General features: G+C 32.8%; 2 protein-coding genes and 1 long non-coding RNA gene across 3 annotated transcripts; 2 read left to right on the forward strand and 1 right to left on the reverse strand.

The window, feature by feature from the left end:
* The first annotated feature begins 306 nt into the window (after positions 1–306).
* On the forward strand, positions 307–3,608 carry LOC146938808 (putative amino acid permease 7). The gene is made up of 8 exons (XM_085752709.1): positions 307–380; positions 790–913; positions 1,006–1,239; positions 1,348–1,441; positions 1,685–1,899; positions 1,987–2,120; positions 2,197–2,424; positions 3,003–3,608. The coding sequence occupies exons 2-8, from the start codon at positions 838–840 to the stop codon at positions 3,411–3,413; spliced, it is 1,392 nt and encodes a 463-aa protein (XP_085608835.1). The 5' UTR covers positions 307–380; positions 790–837; the 3' UTR covers positions 3,414–3,608.
* Positions 3,609–6,062: 2,454 nt separating this feature from the next.
* LOC146938809 (putative amino acid permease 7) lies at positions 6,063–10,019 on the reverse strand. The gene is made up of 7 exons (XM_085752710.1): positions 9,179–10,019; positions 8,852–9,085; positions 8,654–8,747; positions 7,962–8,176; positions 7,699–7,832; positions 7,383–7,610; positions 6,063–6,637 (listed from the first exon to the last, which is right to left on the reverse strand). The coding sequence occupies exons 1-7, from the start codon at positions 9,252–9,254 to the stop codon at positions 6,227–6,229; spliced, it is 1,392 nt and encodes a 463-aa protein (XP_085608836.1). The 5' UTR covers positions 9,255–10,019; the 3' UTR covers positions 6,063–6,226.
* Positions 10,020–13,625: 3,606 nt separating this feature from the next.
* Positions 13,626–16,001, forward strand: LOC146938810 (uncharacterized). Its single transcript, XR_015033400.1, has 2 exons — positions 13,626–13,975; positions 15,722–16,001. It is a non-coding gene; the product is annotated as an uncharacterized LOC146938810 (long non-coding RNA).
* Positions 16,002–20,413: the final 4,412 nt, after the last annotated feature.

A 20,413-nucleotide genomic window follows, 5' to 3' on the forward strand; every position in this document is an offset into this window, starting at 1 on the left:
AATGTCTTGTAAGAGATATTAGTAGGCATCTTAAAAATTTGATTTTTGGTGTTACAACAATGTATTTAAATACTACGATCTAGATTACAATATTACCCCTAAACCATACAGTGGCGAGTGCTTAAGTGACCGGACCACTTATTAGTAACTATGAGTCATCGTCAAAAGCTATAGTCATAGAGAAGCCTTATATAATAATTACCTCATAATCACATATCATGCAGCTTCATATAAATTACGCCAGCCTTATCATCTTGTTTTCCCCCAAGCCTATATAATTACTATAGGCCATAATTTTATATGCAGTAAGAACATTTGCATTGGTTCAAGTATAGAGACCTTTTCCTGATTTTCTGCTGTGAGACTCTCAAGGAAATCTGGTAACTTATTTTACACAAGTTTATTTAAGAAATAAAACATTCACATGTCTTCCAAAAGTTATTAAATGTCCATATTTCATCATCTACTTACTCCACCTAACATATTGATTAATATTGATTATACATAAGCCAAACAGACACATGTTTTTAGCATAATTGAGATTAACTTGAACTATCAAACAATCTTACCATGTGCTGTTCTTTTTATTAAACAGTTATATATTTAGTAAATTTGTCCAATCACATAGCCATATGCATAGACTTGTGTCAGTTTGTCCCATACATACCAAACGTATACAGTTCCCTATATATATATATATATATATATATATATTAACTTCAATTTAATATAGATGCAGCCTAGTTTATCTTTGTTGTTTATAGCACAAGTTTTTCCTATCATATGCAGAAAACTTCATGAGCTTCCATTGAATTTGAATCATATTCTTGGATAAAAATGGATGGGAAAAACTCTCTTCAAATTACAAAAGCTTCTGGTGCTTATGATGATGATGGACATGCAAAAAGAACTGGTATAAAACACTCTATAGCATCATGATTCATACATAACCAATTCATTTTTTTCATATACATGGATTTGAATATTGAATATTTGTTTCTGCAGGAAATGTAAAAAGTGCTGTGGCTCATATCATCACAGCAGTTATTGGTTCTGGTGTTTTGTCATTGGCATGGAGTACTGCTCAATTAGGATGGATTGGAGGACCAGTTTTCTTGCTTTGTTGTGCAATAGTTACTTATATTTCTTCATTCCTTTTATCTGATTGTTACAGAAATCCTGATTCTGTAACTGGGAAAAGAAACTACTCTTACATGGATGCTGTTAGAGTTAATCTTGGTAACTATAACACACATTATAAACTCTTCATTATGTGAAAAACATATATACATATATTATGATTTTCATGTACTCTACCATAACAGTTATAACTTGAAATTGGTTCAGGTAATAAAAGGACTTATGTGGCTGGTTTCCTTCAATTTTTGACCTTGTATGGGACTAGTGTTGCCTATGTACTCACCACAGCCACCAGTTTGAAGTACTTCTCCTGTTCAACCCTTCTTGAATATGGACGACTTATTTCCTTTTCTTTTAGGCTCTATTTGGATAACCAACTTACTTAAGCTCTTATGATATAACCATGTATCATATAAAGTGCTCATGTATAAGCTATTTCTATATAGAACAAAGGATAAAACTAATAATTCAAATTGTCCTCATACAAGTTATAAGCTGTTTTCACCAAGCTAATGATACATATTTATTGTACTAATTAATACAGGGCTATTATGAGATCAAATTGTTATCACAAGGAAGGGCACAATGCTCCTTGTAGATATGAGGCTAATATATATATGGTGCTGTTTGGAGTTGTTCAGATTGTAATGTCGTTCATACCGGATCTCCATAACTTGGCTTGGGTTTCAGTTGTTGCTGCACTAATGTCCTTTACGTACTCCTTCATTGGACTAGGACTCGGCATATCAACAGTCATAAGTAAGATTCATTTTCACTCAATTTCTGTCGATTTGTTACTCCATCCGTCCCACAATAACGACGTTGAGTTTAATCGGAATATTGCAGAAAATGGAAGAATTATGGGAAGTATAACAGGAGTACAAACTGCTAAAGTTGCTGACAAAATCTGGTTAATCTTCCAGGCACTTGGTGACATTAGTTTTTCCTATCCATATTCAATTATCCTTCTTGAGATACAGGTACCTTAAACATTTCATATTATAATAGAATGAATGATTAAAGAAAAAAGTTGTATATCTGAAACACAAAGTACAGGATACACTAGAGTCTCCTCCACCAGAGAATCAAACAATGAAAAAGGCTTCCATGGTTGCAATCTTCATTACAACATTCTTCTACCTATGCTGTGGTTGCTTTGGATATGCAGCTTTTGGAGATGCTACACCAGGAAATCTCTTGACAGGGTTTGGGTTTTATGAGCCTTATTGGCTTATTGACATTGCCAATGTTTGTATTATCATTCATTTGGTTGGAGGCTATCAGGTACTACCCTTAGTCCCTTACCAATTAAAATTCTCTAGTAATTCAATTTTTTAATAAAATCATACCTTATCATAACTTAAGGTAATAAGGTCTTTGTGTATTCCCTCATGTCAAATTGATGAAACAGTTGTACTCATCGGAAAAAGTACAATTATTTGCAACATGCAGTCTTTGTAGAACCGACACTTCTTTGAAACTTTTGAAAGGGTATTTGATGTCCGACACTGATATGACAACGTCACATATCATTACATTTAATTGATTTATTTCTTCAAACTATTAACATTGTTGAAGTGTCAGCATTAGTGTAGTGTGTGTCATTGTTTCATAGCACGCAGTTGAGTAGCCGACTTCACTAAAATTATTAAATAAATGGGACAAGAAAAGCACTAAATAAACAACTTCAGAAGAGACATAGTTGGAACATAGTTCTACTGTCATCTGACATAAACATGTGCAGTTATATACAAAAACCAACCTACGCTATGTTTTGTTATTTGTAATTATGCAAAAAAACAGTGTGTTACATACTATTGATACATTATTGTTTTTAATCTATATGGTCTTCTCAATTGCAGATATACAGTCAACCAATATATAGTACAGCTGATAGATGGTTCTCAAAAAAATACCCCAACAGTGGCTTTGTGAACGATTTCCACAAAGTGAAACTTCCTCTATTACCTTCTTTTGAGATAAATCTTTTCAGGTTCTGTTTCAGAACAAGCTATGTGATTTCAACCACTGGACTAGCAATTTTATTTCCTTACTTCAACCAAGTTCTAGGAGTATTAGGAGCTATAAATTTCTGGCCATTGGCTATATATTTCCCAGTTGAGATGTACTTTGTACAGAAGAAAGTTGGAGCTTGGACTAGAAAATGGATTGTTCTAAGGATTTTTAGCTTTGCTTGCTTCCTAGTCACTGTGGTTGGATTTGTTGGATCATTTGAAGGTATCATAAGTGAGAAAATTAGTGGAAAAGGTTAATGATGTTGTTAATCCTTAATAATGATTTACTTTATTTGGGGTTGTACATTGGTTCATGTAATGTAATAGTAGTGGTTTTCAGAGTTGTTAGATAGGTATTTAAGATATTTAAGGGATGGATTATACTACAAGTCTTTTAATAATATACAAGTTCATTGATGCATAACTCCCTTCAAAGAAGTGAGTTCCAACAAATTTGAAGTTTGATATTGATGGAGTTATATTTTATCAAAGTCTAAATTGTTGATTATTTTCTATTTCTATCAACTCCCAAACTTTATTTTTCAGAAATACATTACACTCATTCAAGAACAATTTTTTTCTCATATGTATCTTTTATCGAAAACAATGTCATTCAAAGTAGAGGTAAGACATATAGAGATTCAAACTTCGAAGTGTGATTCATCACTTTATGCAAGAGTTATTCCTTCGTGATAAAGGAAAAGAAAACGACCAAACGCCATGGTAACTTATCATTAACCTCAAGTGGTGGTGAGATGAGAGTGGATCAACAAAAAATATCAACCAAAATGCTGTGAGGCGGCCTTTTAGCACTCTCAAGTTGTGGCTGATACATACGAAGAGGTCGTGTTGGAGAATTTGGAACATCACCTCTCGTTCAATGCACTCAAGGGTTCCCAACGCCTTGGAACTTTGCGCTTTCAAGGGTCTGTCCAAGGTGTTACTCTACAAATCTTGCTTGACAGTGGCAGCTCCGACAACTTCCTTCAACCTCGAATCGCACACTTCCTCAAATTACCAATCCAACCTGCAGAGAAATTTAAGTGTTGGTGGGGAATGGTCATAGTCTCACAGCAGGTTACATTAGCGATTTTCAGGTACAAATACAAGATCACACCCTTCAGTTACCTGTGTATCTTCTTCCTGTTACTGGTGCAGATTTCGCTCTTGGTGCCCCTTGGTTGGCCACATTGGGACCGCACATTGCAGATTTTAGTGCATTAACCCTTAAATTTTATTTGGGTAATAAGTTCATTACTCTCACCGGTGACAAACCTGGTATGCCACAACAAGCTCAATATCACCACATTAAGAGGTTAAATTCCACTCATGCTATTGATGAAATGTTTTCACTCCAAATTTTACCATTGTCCACTGCACCTGCACTGGAAAACTCAGCTACTTTCCATTGTCCAGAATTGAAAACCATATTGGATGAGTTTCAAGATGTTTTCGCTACCCCGTCGGGTTACCGCCATCGAGGTTTCAAGACCATTCCGTTCCGTTAATACAAGGAAGTGTTCCCGTCAAAGTCAAGCCATATAGATACCCTCACAGTCAGAAAAATCAGATTGAAGCAATGGTAAAGAAAATGTGTCAATGATCCTCAATGAATAAATAAGTCACATATTAAGAAAAATTGGACTTGATTGATATAAACAAATGTCACACATTAAGAAAATGTGGACTTAATTGATATAAACAAAGTTATTGGGAACAATTTTCACGATGGGAGAAAAATTGCTTCTACATCAGGCATATATCCATTAAGGATGATTGGTTTGCAGTTTGAAACTACAACGTATATCTAGGGTTTTCATGTCTCCACTATAGCATCACAGTCTCAGTTGTAGCCAAACCAGAGCTAACAACGTTTTCATATCTTTGTCGAAACCATCATTTCAGGAAGCACTTTCTGTTTCTAACTCTCCATTGACCGCTATCCTTACTAGCTTTGGAACACACTTCAAAAGCCCACTTTTTATTTCTAACTTTCCATCGCATGATCAACATCTAATTCTGGACAAAAACGAAGCCAAAAGTCCAAGATTTTATCGATATCCGCTTTAAAAGCATTTGGCAAATTTTATAATTCATCCAATTATCAACAAGTTATCATAATTTAAAACAATAATGCAGCTAAATTGGCGCATAATTGGATACAAACTAATCATGCCCTCTGCATTGAAATATTAAATACGAAATCAAATCACTAACTCTATCTAAATTTTAAACATCAATTTGGCTCTTGTATTTCACATGTGCTCGTCAATCCTGCCTACCACATCATCAATGACGGAGCCACTCATTTTCTTCCTTTGTTCTTCTACACTTTTGATCCCGCTAACGTGTGGATGCAGATTTATCACAAGATTTAATAGCGATTAGTCATTGTTGAAGATTGAACGTGCAACCATTCCCCTTTGTAACATGGTTAATCAAGGAAATCACAGTCGAAATAATTATGCAAATATTTACCTTTCTGCACAATACAAATTCAGAATTTTAGTGAGGAGATTTACTATTTTCAAACTACTAAAATCAAAAAACATGTTTGCATCATTTATTGAAACATGCAACTAAAAACTATATATGTTGAAAGATAAGTCACCTGAGTTTCTCTCAAACTTGCAGTAGACACTCAACTATTTTGGCTATTTCAAGCTTCAATGTCTTTAACTTAAAACCCTTGCAAACACTTCACATCTTGCAGTAGACCAAAGACATCAATGGTAAAAGCCGGAAACAAAAAAATGTTCTTGGATTTGGTGTAGATGTAGTTCTGGAAAATAAAGCCAGTGAATTTTTCCTTTTTTTGGTAACAATAAGAAAAGAAAATCAACAATAGACTTTGATAAAATACAACTCCATCAATATCAAATTACAAATTTATTGGAAAGAAGCGAGTTATGCATCAATCAACTTGTATATTATTAAATGGCTTGTAGTATAATCCATCCCTTAAATATCTTAATCCCTATCTAACAACTCTGAAAACCACTACTATTACATTACATTAACCAATGTACAACCCCAAATAAAGTAAGCATTATTAAGGATTAATAACATCATTAACCTTTTCCACTAATTTTCTCTCTTATGATACCTTCAAATGATCCAACAAATCCAACCATTGTGACAAGAAAGCAAGCAAAGCTAAAAATCCTTAGAACAATCCATTTTCTAGTCCAAGCTCCAACTTTCTTCTGTACAAAGTACATTTCTACTGGGAAATATATAGCCAATGGCCAGAAATTTATAGCTCCTAATAATCCTAGAACTGAGTTGAAGTAAGGAAATAGAATTGCTAGTCCAGTGGTTGAAATCACATAGCTTGTTCTAAAACAGAATCTGAAAAGATTTATCTCAAAAGCTGGTAATAGAGGAAGTTTCACTTTGTGGAAATCAACCACAAAGCCACTGTTGGGGTATTTTTTTGAGAACCATCTATCAGCAGTGCTATATATTGGTTGACTGTATATCTGCAATTGAGAAGACCATATAGATGTGAAACAATAATGTATTAGTAGTATGTAACATGACAAAACAGTGAAAGAGGACTTTGAAAGAATTTGTTGAAGAAATTACATGTCTTTGAATATAAATGTTTTATGTATATGATTAGTAATTTACTTTATTATCCTTACTTAAGACTGGTTCAATACTAGGTAACATGGGCATAAATGTCAGTATATAAGTAATGTAAACTAAACTAAAATCAAATTCACATTGTTTTTTTGCATAATTACAAATAAGAAAGCACAGCATAGGTTTGTTTTTGTATATAACTGCGCATGTTTATGTCAGATGACAGTAGAACTATGTTCCAACTATGTCTCTTCTGCTGTTACTATTTATTTAGTGCTTTTCTTGTCACAACTGAATGCTACGAAGCAATGACACACACATAACCTACATACACTACACTAATGCTGACATTTCAACAATGTTAATAGTTTGAAAAAATAAAATAATTAAATGTAATAATATGTGTGACGTTGTCATATCAGTGTTGGACATCAAATACCCTTTCAAAAGTTTCAATGAAGTGTCGGTGCTACAAAGACTGCATGTTGCAAATAATTGTGCTTTTTATGATGAGTACAATTGTTTCATCAATTTGACATGAGGGAATACACAAAGACCTTAAGTTATGATAAATCAAAAGGTATGAATTTTATTGTAAAAAATGAATTACTAGTCAATTTTGATTCGTAAGGATAGTACCTGATAGCCTCCAACCAAATGAATGATAATACAAACATTGGCTATGTCAATAAGCCAATAAGGTTCAAAAAATCCAAACCCTGTCAAGAGATTTCCTGGAGTAGCATCTCCAAAAGCTGCATATCCAAAGCAACCACAACATAGGTAGAAGAATGTTGTAATGAAGATTGCAACCATGGAAGCTTTTTTCATTGTTTGATTCTCTGGTGGAGCAGACTCTAGTGTGTCCTGTTCTCAACATAATTCAATACTTTTTGTTTCAGATATACAATTTTTTCCTAAAACATTATATTTGAATATGAAATGTTTAAGGTACCTGTATCTCAAGAAGGATAATTGAATATGGATAGGAAAAGGCAACATCACCAAGTGCCTGGAAGATTAACCAGATTTTGTTAGGAACTTTAGCAGTTTGCACTCCTGTTATACTTCCCATAATTCTTCCATTTTCTGCAATAACGCGATTAAACTCAACGTCTATATTTCAGGGATTAATCGATGATTCAACCATTTTTTGCAATTGTTGTGACAATTATTGTGGGACGGATGGAGTAACAAATCGACAAAAATGAGTCTTACTTATGACTGTTGATATGCCGAGTCCTAGTCCAATGAATGAGTATGTAAAGGACATTAGTGCAGCAACAACTGAAACCCAAGCCATGTTATGGAGATCCGGAATGAACGACATTACAATCTGAACAAGTCCAAACAGCATCATATACAAGTTACCACCATAATTACAAGGAGCTTGGTGTCCTTCTTTATGATAGCAATTTGATCTCATAATAGCCCTGTATTCATTAGTACAATAATTGTGTATTATTAGATTGGTGGAAAAAAACTTATTGATGACATGTTCATAAGCTGTTCTTGTCTTATTTCCATAAGCTAATGATAGCTAATGAAAACAGCTTATAACTTGTATGAGGACAATTTGAATTATTAGTTTATCCTGTTATAGAAATAGCTTATACGTAAGCACCTATATGTTACATGCTTAGAGGCGAAGCTATGTACAAAGTTGAGTGGTCATGTGCCTGCACTACTAATTTCATTCAGGTATATAATGATGTTATGCCAACTACATGCCCTTATTGCTTGGTAAAACAAAATATTCATTTTACCAAAGTATAATTAGTGCTAATATTCTTGACCAATAAATAAATCAGTCCCAATTAAGAGCTTAACTAAGTTGTTTATCCAAATAGAGCCTAAAAGAAAAGGAAATAAGTCTTCCATATTCATGAAGCGTTGAATAGGAGAATTACCTCAAACTGGTGGCTGTGGTAAGTACACAGGCAACACTAGTCCCATACAAGGTCAAAAATTGAAGGAAACCAGCCACATATGTTCTCTTATGACCTGAAAACCACTTTCAAGTTATAACTATTATGGTAGAGTTTATGAAAATCATAATATATCTATGTTTTTCACATAATGAAGAGTTTATAATGTGTTATAGTTACCAAGATTAACTCTAACAGCATCCATGTAAGAGTAGTTCCTTTTCCCAGTTACCGAATCAGGATTTCTGTAACAATCAGATAAAAGGAACGAAGAAATATAAGTAACTATTGCACAACAAAGCAAGGTAACTGGTCCTCCAATCCATCCTAGTTGAGCAGTACTCCATGCCAAAGACAAAACACCGGAACCAATAACTGCTGTGATGATATGAGCCACAGCACTCTTTAAATTTCCTGCAGAAACAATATTCGATATTCAAATCCATGTATATGAGAAAAATGAATTGGTTATTTATGAATTATGATGCTATAGAGAGTGTTTTATACCAGTCCTTTTTGCATGTCCATCATCATCATAAGCACCAGAAGCTTTTGTAATTTGAAGAGAGTTTTTCCCATCCATTTTTATCCAAGAATATGATTCAAATTCAATGGAAGCTCATGAAGTTTTCTTTATACTTGAACCAATGCAGATGTTCTTATTTTACATATAAAATTATAGCATATAGTAATTATATTGGCATGGGGGAAAACAAGATGATAACTTATATATGAAGCTGCATGATCTGTGATTATGAGGTAATTATTATATAAGGCTTCTATGACTGTAGCTTTTGACGACGACTCATAGTTACTAATAAGTGGTCGGGTCGCTCAAGCACTCTCCATTGTACGTTTTAAGGGTAATATTGTAATCTGGATTGTAGTATTTAAATACGTTGTTGTAACACCAAAAATCAAATCTTTAAGATGCCTACTAATGTCTCTTACAAGACATTCAACAGCAGTAAAAACAAACCAAGTCCTAAAGTCCTATCTAACGATATATTTCAGGCACTAATGGTAGAATGAAAGAACGTGCATTTGGATAAATGACTTAATTAAGTTCTCCTTATTGAATTAACGCTCTTCATATAAGCACTTACGTATAAAGTATTTCTATAATCACAGAGAAAATGTCGTCAAATTGTATTCATATAGGATAGGATGTAAATGGTTATGTTTGCAATTTTTGTATCATTATTCTTTTTTGAACTGGGTTAGTGTACTAACAAAAGCATTATTTCATCAAATACAAAATAAGTTTATCCTATTCAAGATACGGAGGAAGGCCAAGTCTATGGAGTCGAGGGAGACACATCTTGCACCATACATAAGGTCATTTTCACTATTGGAATAATAAAGTTCACTTTCGAATTAAATAAAATATGAAGAGACTTATTGATATAATGGTGGAAACTAATCTTGCGCATGGTGCAACGTCAATTTGTTTGCCCATGTTAAACAAAGCCATGAAGGAATCAGGTTTCATGTTCACCGTGGAATTTTTTTATTAACTCTATTATCATTTTGAATCTTACTTTATATTAGAAAGAGTAAAAAAAATTTAGAGATTCAGTATCTTTGAAAGAAGTGGTTCAAAATCATTAATTTTTCTGACCATTGAATTGAAAGCAGACCAACCTATGTAGATCATATTTTTTAAATCAAAGTTGTCTTATGCTGTAATAGAAGATAGTTTCAACTTTCAATCCTATCCTAGTATAATCTTTGGCCTAAAAGCAACAACTTTATTCAGTTGGGCCACATCTGGTGTTGAGATTAACTTGAATGGAATTTCATTTGGTTTTAAGGAACTGAATGGCCTAATTTCTAGAAGTTTTAAGGTCTTCCCTCAAGCTGATTTCGGGGATGTTAGAACACGGATTTCGGCCAATTTTGTCTACGTCTCTAACTGCAAAACTGCTGCAGTACCTATCTATTATTCAAGCTAAGGATTTACAATTTACAACTTGTGTTTAAATACTACGTTCCAATTTACTGATCTATCGTGTCGTGTTAGATCAACAACTAGTAAAAGAAGAATAAATAAACAAGTCGTAAACAATGGAACACCATCGTTTGTTTACACAGTTCGACCAATTGTGCCTACCTCTGGAACTACAGAGCAGATGTAGTTCTGTATATTACTTGTGTATATTATGTTTATTCCCAACACTATGCTATTCTGTGTCTATGAGCCATACTCCACATATCCAACGGTTTTACCTAATATTGAGATGAGGACTTGTTACTATGTTAGTTCAATGCATGCCAAATGGGACCATTCTAGAAGTTATCATCCTTCAAAGTAGAGAATCTGATACTAGATGTTATTGGGAATCATGTTCTCTGTATTTTTATGCAGAACTTTCTACTATTGATTAATCATAATTTGTCATAATGTTTGGCCTATATTACTTCAAGGGAAGGCAGCAGCTACACGACAATTTTTTGATTTAGAGAATTTTTAAATTTTAAAGAAAACAAATATACTAATAATATATTGGAAGTTGTGCAGTCAAACCCTTAAAAATGTGAAAAATACTTTTTTCAATGTGAAAGTTGCCTTTTTTTGTTTCATTAAGTAGTACCCCGAAAGCACTAGCCAGCATGACCTAGATTATAGAAGTTAATATGAGTTGTTAACTGTTTTTTAGTGTCTTACAATTACAATGGTGCATAGGATTTAACCTCTTTACTTTTCACTCTAATAGTAAATAGTAAAGCCCAACTTAAATAATTTTTAACTTACTTCACTTAGATGCAAATTTGAACTCTCACTAGCTAGTATTGCCAAATAAAATTTATTGGTATTAAACTTTTCTTATTGAAGAACGCTTCTTACATTGCTTCCAAGTAAAGTGTCTTCAATGATGCAATGAGTAAAAACTATTCCTCACAGGCAAGAAATTTCTCACTCCATTTTAAAACAAGTGTTGGTTTGGCAAGAAAAATATTTTCAAAACAAGTTTTGTTTTACGTATCAATACGAAATTACTGAATTGATTCCAACTTTACCTCAGGTTAATATTGTATACACCAATTTCAAGTCATTTTAGTATCTCACATTTGAAAGCATTGGAAAACTTGAAAGAACTATGCCGAGGCCCACCTCTACAAGTGCTACACTTTTTTGAAAAATTATCTATTCTTGCAATTGAAGAATCTATTTCCACCTGAATGTCAATTAAGAAATCTCACAACACTTGTAAAATAATATTGTCATTGTGAACAATGAAGTTGAATGATGTGGTCTTTGAAGATTTGTTCAATATGCTTCTGTTTGGCGTGATGTGTGTTCAATGCTGCAGATAATTTATTTTGGGATTTTTTTTTATCTGAGGATAGATTACCACACTTACGATTGTGCTGGGACTCAGAAAATCAGTATATATAGTGTTTTGTTTCATGTTTCAATAAATAATTCAAATAATTTTTTTGATCATACTAGTTTGAAAGTAGTTCCTCTCCTAACTATAATTTTGAATTTGTTGGTGATGGTGCAGGGAGTTGTATTATCTGATTCTGATGACACAGATGATGAGGAAGGTGTAATCTTTGATTCCTCAGATGATGAAGAATGTGTATTCTTTTGATTCCTCAGATCGGTTATATGAAGAGTGACTCAAAAAATGTAAGAACAATTTTTATCATGCTTTTCATTTTCATATATTCATTAAGTGCTAGAAAAACTACTAATACAAGTTCCAATACAAAATTTCTATTTTAAACTTCTTAATATGTGAAATTTGCACGTAATAGAAAAACTCATATAATAATAATTAAATGCTTATATCTTAAGTTTCCGAGACGCGAGAGGACCAGTGAAGTGTGAGAAGAAGGCGGTCATGACCTGGTTCAAGGGTTTAAATACTTGTTTCATCCACTCATGGTTTGAATTGTGTCGTTAGTTCACCTTCATTTAATTGCATATTACAAACAACAAAAATCCACTGAAAGCTCAGGAGCTATATTAGAACCAAGAATAACAAACCGTTTAGAGACTACTCCATTCGGTCACATTTATAAGCAAAAAAGTATTTTTTAGATTCATTCAATACTTAATGTATTTGGTCAATATATAGACCAAATACATTATGTATTCAATGAACTTAAAAAGTGTTTTTTTTTCTTATAAATGTGACCAAAGGGAGTACATCGAAAGGTAAAAAAACATTACTTTTCCCACCCTTTTAAGTTCTCGCGCGTCCTATAAATTTACAAAAAAACCTTTCGAATTTCAAAATCTGAAAATAAATTACCCAGAATTTTCCAGACTATATACTCCGTAAATCTCTTTTACCAGAATTTTAACACACTTTGCTTTATTTTATATTATTTAAATGTCAAATTCATAAAATAAATGCAAATAAAAACAAAAATAAAGAAACACAAATAATACACAAAATCTCATTTTTTGTCATTGTGCTAAGGATCTACATAATGTTGTCGCAAATAGATAGCTCTCTATTTGACAACATTATGTATTGTCAAAAATGTTGCTCTCTATTTGAATACCAAGAGGTTTGCTATGAGTTAGATCTTGCTGCCTTGGCGATATAAATATCTCAGTTGGCAAGGCATCAGGATCTAATTCAAAACAATCATCTTGAAACACCTTGTCTTTCATCGTTATGTTGCAGATCTGAATCCGAAAAGGTTTTTATGAGCTCGATCCAGTTGGCCTTCTGATAGAAATATGTCAGTTGGCAGGTCAGCTAGATCGAGTTCAAAAGCACCTCTTCAAACACCATCCTAGAATATTTTGCTGTTTATGTTGTTTTATGCTGCTTACTTGTTTTTTATTCATTTATTAATTATTTTTTATGTCATATTTGTAACGCCCCATTTTTATTCTAATATTTTAGTAGATGTGTGAATATTTTATATATGACTTTAATTGCTATATAAATGATTTTATGTGAAATATATGTTTTATATGATTTTTATATGAAATAGGTTATGATGCAATTTTATTATATGAATATTGGGGTTGTGTATTATTTAAATGAATGTTGTTATTATTTGATAGAAATAATATGAGAAATAGAAATATTATAGAAATAGTATTTATTTTTGGTTAATGGGAATTAAGTGGAAATTAATAGAAATTAAGGGAGTTGGGTGAGAAAAGAAAAGAGAGATATTTTTGAAGTAAAAAGAAAGAAAAAGGGAGAGAAACATTTTCACGTGAAAACATTAGAAGAAAACTGCTTTTGGAGAGAAAACCTAGAAGAGGCAAAGAGAGAGCTAGGAAGGAATCGATTGCGGTAGCTTGTCGTTTGGTGTTGCTGAATTAAGGTAAGGGTGGGATTCCTTTCAATAATCTTGATATATAATTTGAAAATTGATGAAATTGTTGTTCTTGAGTTTAGGGTTTGAGAGGTTATGTTGGATGATAATTTATAATAAAACATGTTGTTTAATTGTATGAATATAGGTTGTTTTACCCCTATGATGTATACTAAACCTGTAAACATGTTTGTAAACCAATTTGGGTGATTAAGGGATCAAAGCTAGGATTTTTGGGGTGAAACTATGTTGAAATCGCAGCATTTTTCTGAAATCTGAAGCAGGACGCGAAAGCGTCGCATTAGCGTCCAGAAAGCGTCCACACCTTATAGCTGCCCAGAAATTTTTGTGGAGGACGCGAAAGCGTCCTTTTGACGCGAAAGCGTCCTACCCATTTGCTGAGGACGCTAAAGCGTCCCATTAGCGTGCAGAAAGCGTCCTCATCCTGAGTTACGACATTTTGGACGCGAAAGCGTGCTTCTCTCGCGAAAGCGTCCTGTCCCTTTTTGTAGAGGATGCGAAAGCGTCCTTCTGTCGCGAAAGCATCCTGTCCCTTTTTGTAGAGGACGCGAAGGCGTCCTTCTGTCGCGAAAGCGTCCCTGGTCCTGTACTGCCATTTTCTGAATTTTGTTTTGTGCACTAGGAGTCTATTCTAATCATTTTAATAGGTTCCCTTGATTTATTAAGCCATGTTTATGAAGTGAATATTATTATTGAAGGTTGTACTATATGAAATGTATGTGTAAACACTTTTGTATAATAAAAGTTGTTGTTCCATTGTTGAAAATTATTGTGTCGTTGAGTCATAGTAAATTATGGACATTATCGTTGTCGTAGATGATGTTGTAGTTGTTATGATGATTATAAGATGATAAATGATTATTGATGATGATGTTTTGATGATGACGTTTTGATGATGATGTTGTTTATGATTGATGATGATAATAGTATGATTCTAAATGATTATTAATACTGATGTTTATGATGTCTGAAGTGGTTAAATATATGATGATAATTGATTATGAGTAATATTATGATGTTATATGACAATTATGTTGATGTAATTCATTCCTTAAATGATGTTAATGCATTCTATTAAGCTATCTTGTTTCCTTTCCGTCGTTGACGTTGTTGTATCATCTGATGTCGAAGTTGGGGAGTGTGTCATAATTGTTTTAGACACATATGTTGTTGTTGCAGTCGTTGTTGAAGTTGTATGTTGATATACACAAGTTGAGTCCATTTGCATACTCACATCTGTTGGGGGCTTATGCCCTGGAATGTTCATCATTCAACCCGTTGGGGGCTTATGCCCTGGAATGTTTATCATTCATCTGTTGGGGGCTTATGCCCTGGGATGCTTTAACCATCCAATTTGTTGGGGGCTTATGCCCTGGAATGCTTAGCATTCAACGCGCGTAGATTGGTACCACCTGCATGATGCATTAGTTGTTGTTGTCGTAGCATTGTTGAGTTGTTGTTGTCGTTGTGGCATTGTCGAGTTGTTGTCGTTGTCGCATTTTCGAGTTGTCGGTGTCGTTGTGGATAACGTTGTTGTTGTTGTTGTTGTTGCTGTACTTTTGTTGCTGAAAATAATTATGTTGTTGCTTATGTATTTATTTATAAACTTTATTAATGATGCATGTTGTGATATGTTGTTGTTTTCATTAATTCGATGAATTATATATTATTATTATTGGATAAGTTTCTCACCCCTTCTGCGTATATGTTGCCTCGACCGTGGGTAATGTGCAGGTAATGATGGCTTGTAGGTTGATTGGCTCAAGTGTCTAGGGCTCTGATACATATTAGGATGGGGATCGTCGCGAGTGTCTTCTCATTTCTTTTATGTATCACATATTTTGGAAAAGACTTGCTATTAGAATAAAGCTGAATTATGTTGTGGCCTTTGTGCCAAGATTTTTATTGATGTTGAATTTGGTTGAATTTATATTATTAAAGAATTATTCCGCTGCAGTTTGTAAGATAATTTAAATGTCGGTTTTAAATAAATAGACAATTTTCTATTATGAAATTTTGAAAAGTAGTGTGACACTCCGTTGTGTGGTTACTCTGATTAAATTAACTAATATTACGTTGTTGGGAGAACAGGGTGTTACAATATTCCATCAAATCTCTCTAAAAAGTCCTCCAAATAGGCATTTTGTTGTTGTCCAGATTATATAATCCTGAATGTTTTTGTCATTTCTGGATTATATAATCCCAAAACCCTCAGTTTCTTTTGGTCGATGGTGTTTCACCAAAGGTTTGGCAAGCGGTGAAGACATTAATGCATTTTTGGACGGTTAGCACCACAAACACATTTTATTTGACTGTAGTTATGATCTAGGATTGGTTTAAGTCTATAAATAGGCTTAAATCTTCAACAATTTCCTTCATTCTTCACTTCACCTCTTTTCTTACATTTTCTTCAAAAAAAATAGTTTTTTAGGAGTGTTTGTTGTGTCATGGTCATTGTTGACCGTTCATATAACACATGCAATTGTTTTGCAGCTTATGCGGGGGTTATATAACGGTCAACAAAAACCTTTGACATCAAAGAAAATACAAAAAATCACATTTCAAAAATGTCCGGATTTCGTTTTCCAAAAAACTCTAACAACCTGGTTCAGATTACATAATCTGGACCAGAGGTATTTTTGTATTTTTTTACAGAGCGCGCGAGGGTGGGAAAAATAATATTAAAAATAAATCATCGTGGTTAAAGTTGCATATAACAAAATGAAGATGTAACTAGTGGAATTTGGATTAGTTCGGGCATAGGGATCAAGAAGCAAAAGAGCTTCAACAAATTCCTTAATCAAAGCTAAGGCGTACATACATTATAAAAAAGGCTTAAATATGTTTTTCGTCCCTGCAAATAGGGGTCGCTTAAAATTTCGTCCCTGCAATCGCTAATCCTTTTTTTTTGCCCCTGCAAAGTTTAATCACTTAAAATTTCGTCCCTTGACCAACTTAATCACTGCCACGTCATATGTTTACCCATCTCTTCTCAGACCAGTGCGAAAAGACAAAAATACCCCTGTCTTCTTCCTCATTTTCCCTTTCTTCTTCTTCCTCCTCTCCTCTCTCTACACTCAAGAACAGAACCACCATTACCACCACCAAAATTAATTTAACAGCCACAAAATTGAGCCATGACTCATTCACCAATTTCAATTCCTCTTATCCATAACAAATTTCTTCATCTATTTTCGATTTCTCTTATCCCTAACATCAAAACCCCCAATTTCATAATACGTTCAAACCAAATCCAACCCAGAATTTGAAACACATCAGCCTTCCATTGATAAGCCTTAAATTCGATTTTGAACCCAGAATTCGAATTTGAATACAAAATATGAATAACCCAAAATTCGAAAATAGTGGTATTGAGAAGTAAGCAAAGCTTCAATTTTGTGTTCTTTAAAACCAGAATTCGAAAATTGCAATCGAAATCGAAATGTTTTAACCCAGAATTCGAAATCGATTTGTTCTATGTTCTTTAAATTTGCAATCTATCTAAGCTTCAATTAATTCGAATTTGTGAGAAAAATAGGAGTGGCTGGGAAAAAAATTACCCCAACCCAGAATTCGAATTTGTGTGAATTTGTGTTCTTCGAATTTATAGTTGATTTTTGGAAACATGGAAGTGGAAGGATGCAACTTTTTTTATTGAATTTGATAGAAAACTAGATTTCTGAAAGTGAAGGAGAAAGAAGAAATGAGGGTTGTTGAAAAAGAGAGAGGAAGAAGTTGAACAGATCTGTAGTAGAGAGAAGAAGAAGTAATTGTGTTCGAATTGGATTAGGAATAGTTGGGATTTGATTTGGTGGAAGGAGGTAGAAGAGGATGTTACCGCCGACAGGATGTAATCGGCGGCGAAGGTGTGTAAGGGATGGAGGGAGATGGCGAGAAAAAGAGTGAAGGGAGGAAGAAGAGCTAGCTGCCTTATTGAGGGGCAATTTTGTCTATTCCCGTGCCCATTTGCTGAGTCACACAAGTGAAAACCAGATTAACAGTGCCACGTCAGTAATCAGATGACATGACATTAATTAATTGGGTCAAGGGACGAAATTTTAAGTGATTAAACTTTGCAGGGGCAAAAAAAAAGGATTAGCGATTGCAGGGACGAAATTTTAAGCGACCCCTATTTGCAGGGACGAAAAACATATTTAAGCCTATAAAAAATGTTGAAAGGGATAAGGCCGCTCAAGACTCTTTAACGAACGATAGATCAAAAATTAATTTTACAATAAAACTCACAACGTTTTATATGATTCAAAGAATGGAAGAGATTTTTTTTTTTGAAGGAAGAATGGAAGAGATTTTGAAAAATGTTTTATTTTTTTCCATCTTTTTTTTTTCTTTTTCCAAGATCAGTCCTTACAAATAGAATGTTAATGTTATTAAAACATGATATTAATGTTTTTTAATAAAAAGTCAAATATAAAAGTTAACAGGAAAAATATAAAGTTCTTTCAAAAAAAGGAAAAATATAAAGTCACTACCAGAAAAAAGGAAAAATATAAAGTCAAGATTTATTTTGATTCTAACAAAAAAAATCTGAAATCTGATTTTGTTATTTTTAGAAAAGAAATTATTAATCTCTAAAAACTAAATTGAGAATTTTTTTTTTTTTTGGTAGTAAAATTGAGAATTTTTTATAGAATGATGTAAACACTTTTTGGTTGGTAAAATTGCCAAAATAAGAAGAAGTAGACATGTGTGAATTTTAGTTTTCAGTGTATTTATTATAAATGTGTATTTTCAGTATACTTGATTCGAGAGTGTTTATTGATTAATTGTGATAGAAATAAGGTAGAATTTTGTTGTATTTTTTTAATTTAAGTTCCTCGTATGAAGCCCTGAGTGGACAAGAACAAATTGATAAAGAAGTTCAACCAATGAATACTTTACAAATTACACAATAATGATTATGACCAAAGATGTTTCTATACCTTTCCACAAACATCAAGTAATTTCTTTATCTTTCTTGAATTGTCAATTGGTAATTTTGCAGAAGTGACAAAAATATGAATATTTCTCCTTCAAAAAAAATAAAATAAGAATATTTCAAATACCCATTCAATTTTTTTAATTAAATAAGTTGTATCTTACTCGGGTTAGGGTTAAAACTGTGCTTAGTTAATTGTTTGTTCTTTATATCTATGTTATTTTATCTTATAATATTAACTTCTTTTTTTAAATTTGAACTCCACTTTGAAAATACAGTGTTTAAATATTTAATGCAGAGTTTTCTTACTTATTGTGATTCTATTTGGTTTCAATTATATATAGATGATACACATATTACATAAGAAAATACAATAATTTGGTTCATCACAATAAAGAATATATTTTACTAATTTATCTCTATTCATAAAATGACACAACAATGCATGTAATTTTTGATTGGTTTAAATAACAAGAAATTAAATATCTGGTTATAAGTTTGATATAAAAAAAATTATTAGAAGAATCCACCTTATATATCTAACAAGTTACTTGATAGAAATTAATCACTACCAAACTACAATATCATGTAACCCAAACATAAAAAACGTGCAATTCTACATACCTTATATTACAAGTAACTATCAAATGAGTGACCGAGTAACCTATCTTTAGAGGATTAGACATCCACAAATTCAATTAATCCCCAAATTTTAGAATCTGTTTATCATCTTCCTTAAAGTTGTTTATCCTTACAAATGTTTTTATTTTATTTTTTTTATCTTTAGTGTTTTGTTTCAATCTTTACTGTTAAATTGCGTCCATCTAATTTTCATTTAAATCCTTATTTTAAGAGACTAAAATCACATATTGTATTACATATATGAATTTCAATAATTCCTAAAAAAAATACTAATTCATTCAATAATAATAAATACTATCAATATGTCAACAAAATAATGATGTTAATTGATATGTACATAATTAGAAGAGAAATGGTTGGAACTGGTTATACTTGCAAAGACACTTCAACGTTCAACTTAATGAAGTCTCGAGACATTTTTTAGAATATCATATATCTTATAATGAGAAATGTGTACTTTGTCATGGGATGTCCTATTTATAGATTCTCATGAGCTACAAGAACACACACCTTGAGAGTAATACTTTTGTGATGTGGAGGCCGGATGACCGTTCGATGATGTGAATGGCTCAAATGGACTATGAACATCTTATTCAATGTTTTGCGGCCTTTGTTGACATAAATGATCATCCGATGGTTTGAGACGCCTTATTAAGTCTTGGCTTCTTGTATGGTCTTCAGATCGGAGGATTGAACCTCGATGCACTCTTTAATAATAATAATAATAATAATAATGAAATAATAAACAAATACCCCTAAAAAAATGAATGTCACATCGATCACATGTACATTACAGGATTTGTTTTTTGAGTATAATATAAGCTGGGGTAAGCGACTTATAACTCCCC

The sequence above is a fragment of the Medicago sativa genome, chromosome 3 (genome assembly GCF_051527215.1).
Source record: "Medicago sativa cultivar Bolivia chromosome 3, Bolivia_mono, whole genome shotgun sequence".
In the NCBI taxonomy this organism is placed as follows: domain Eukaryota; kingdom Viridiplantae; phylum Streptophyta; class Magnoliopsida; order Fabales; family Fabaceae; genus Medicago; species Medicago sativa.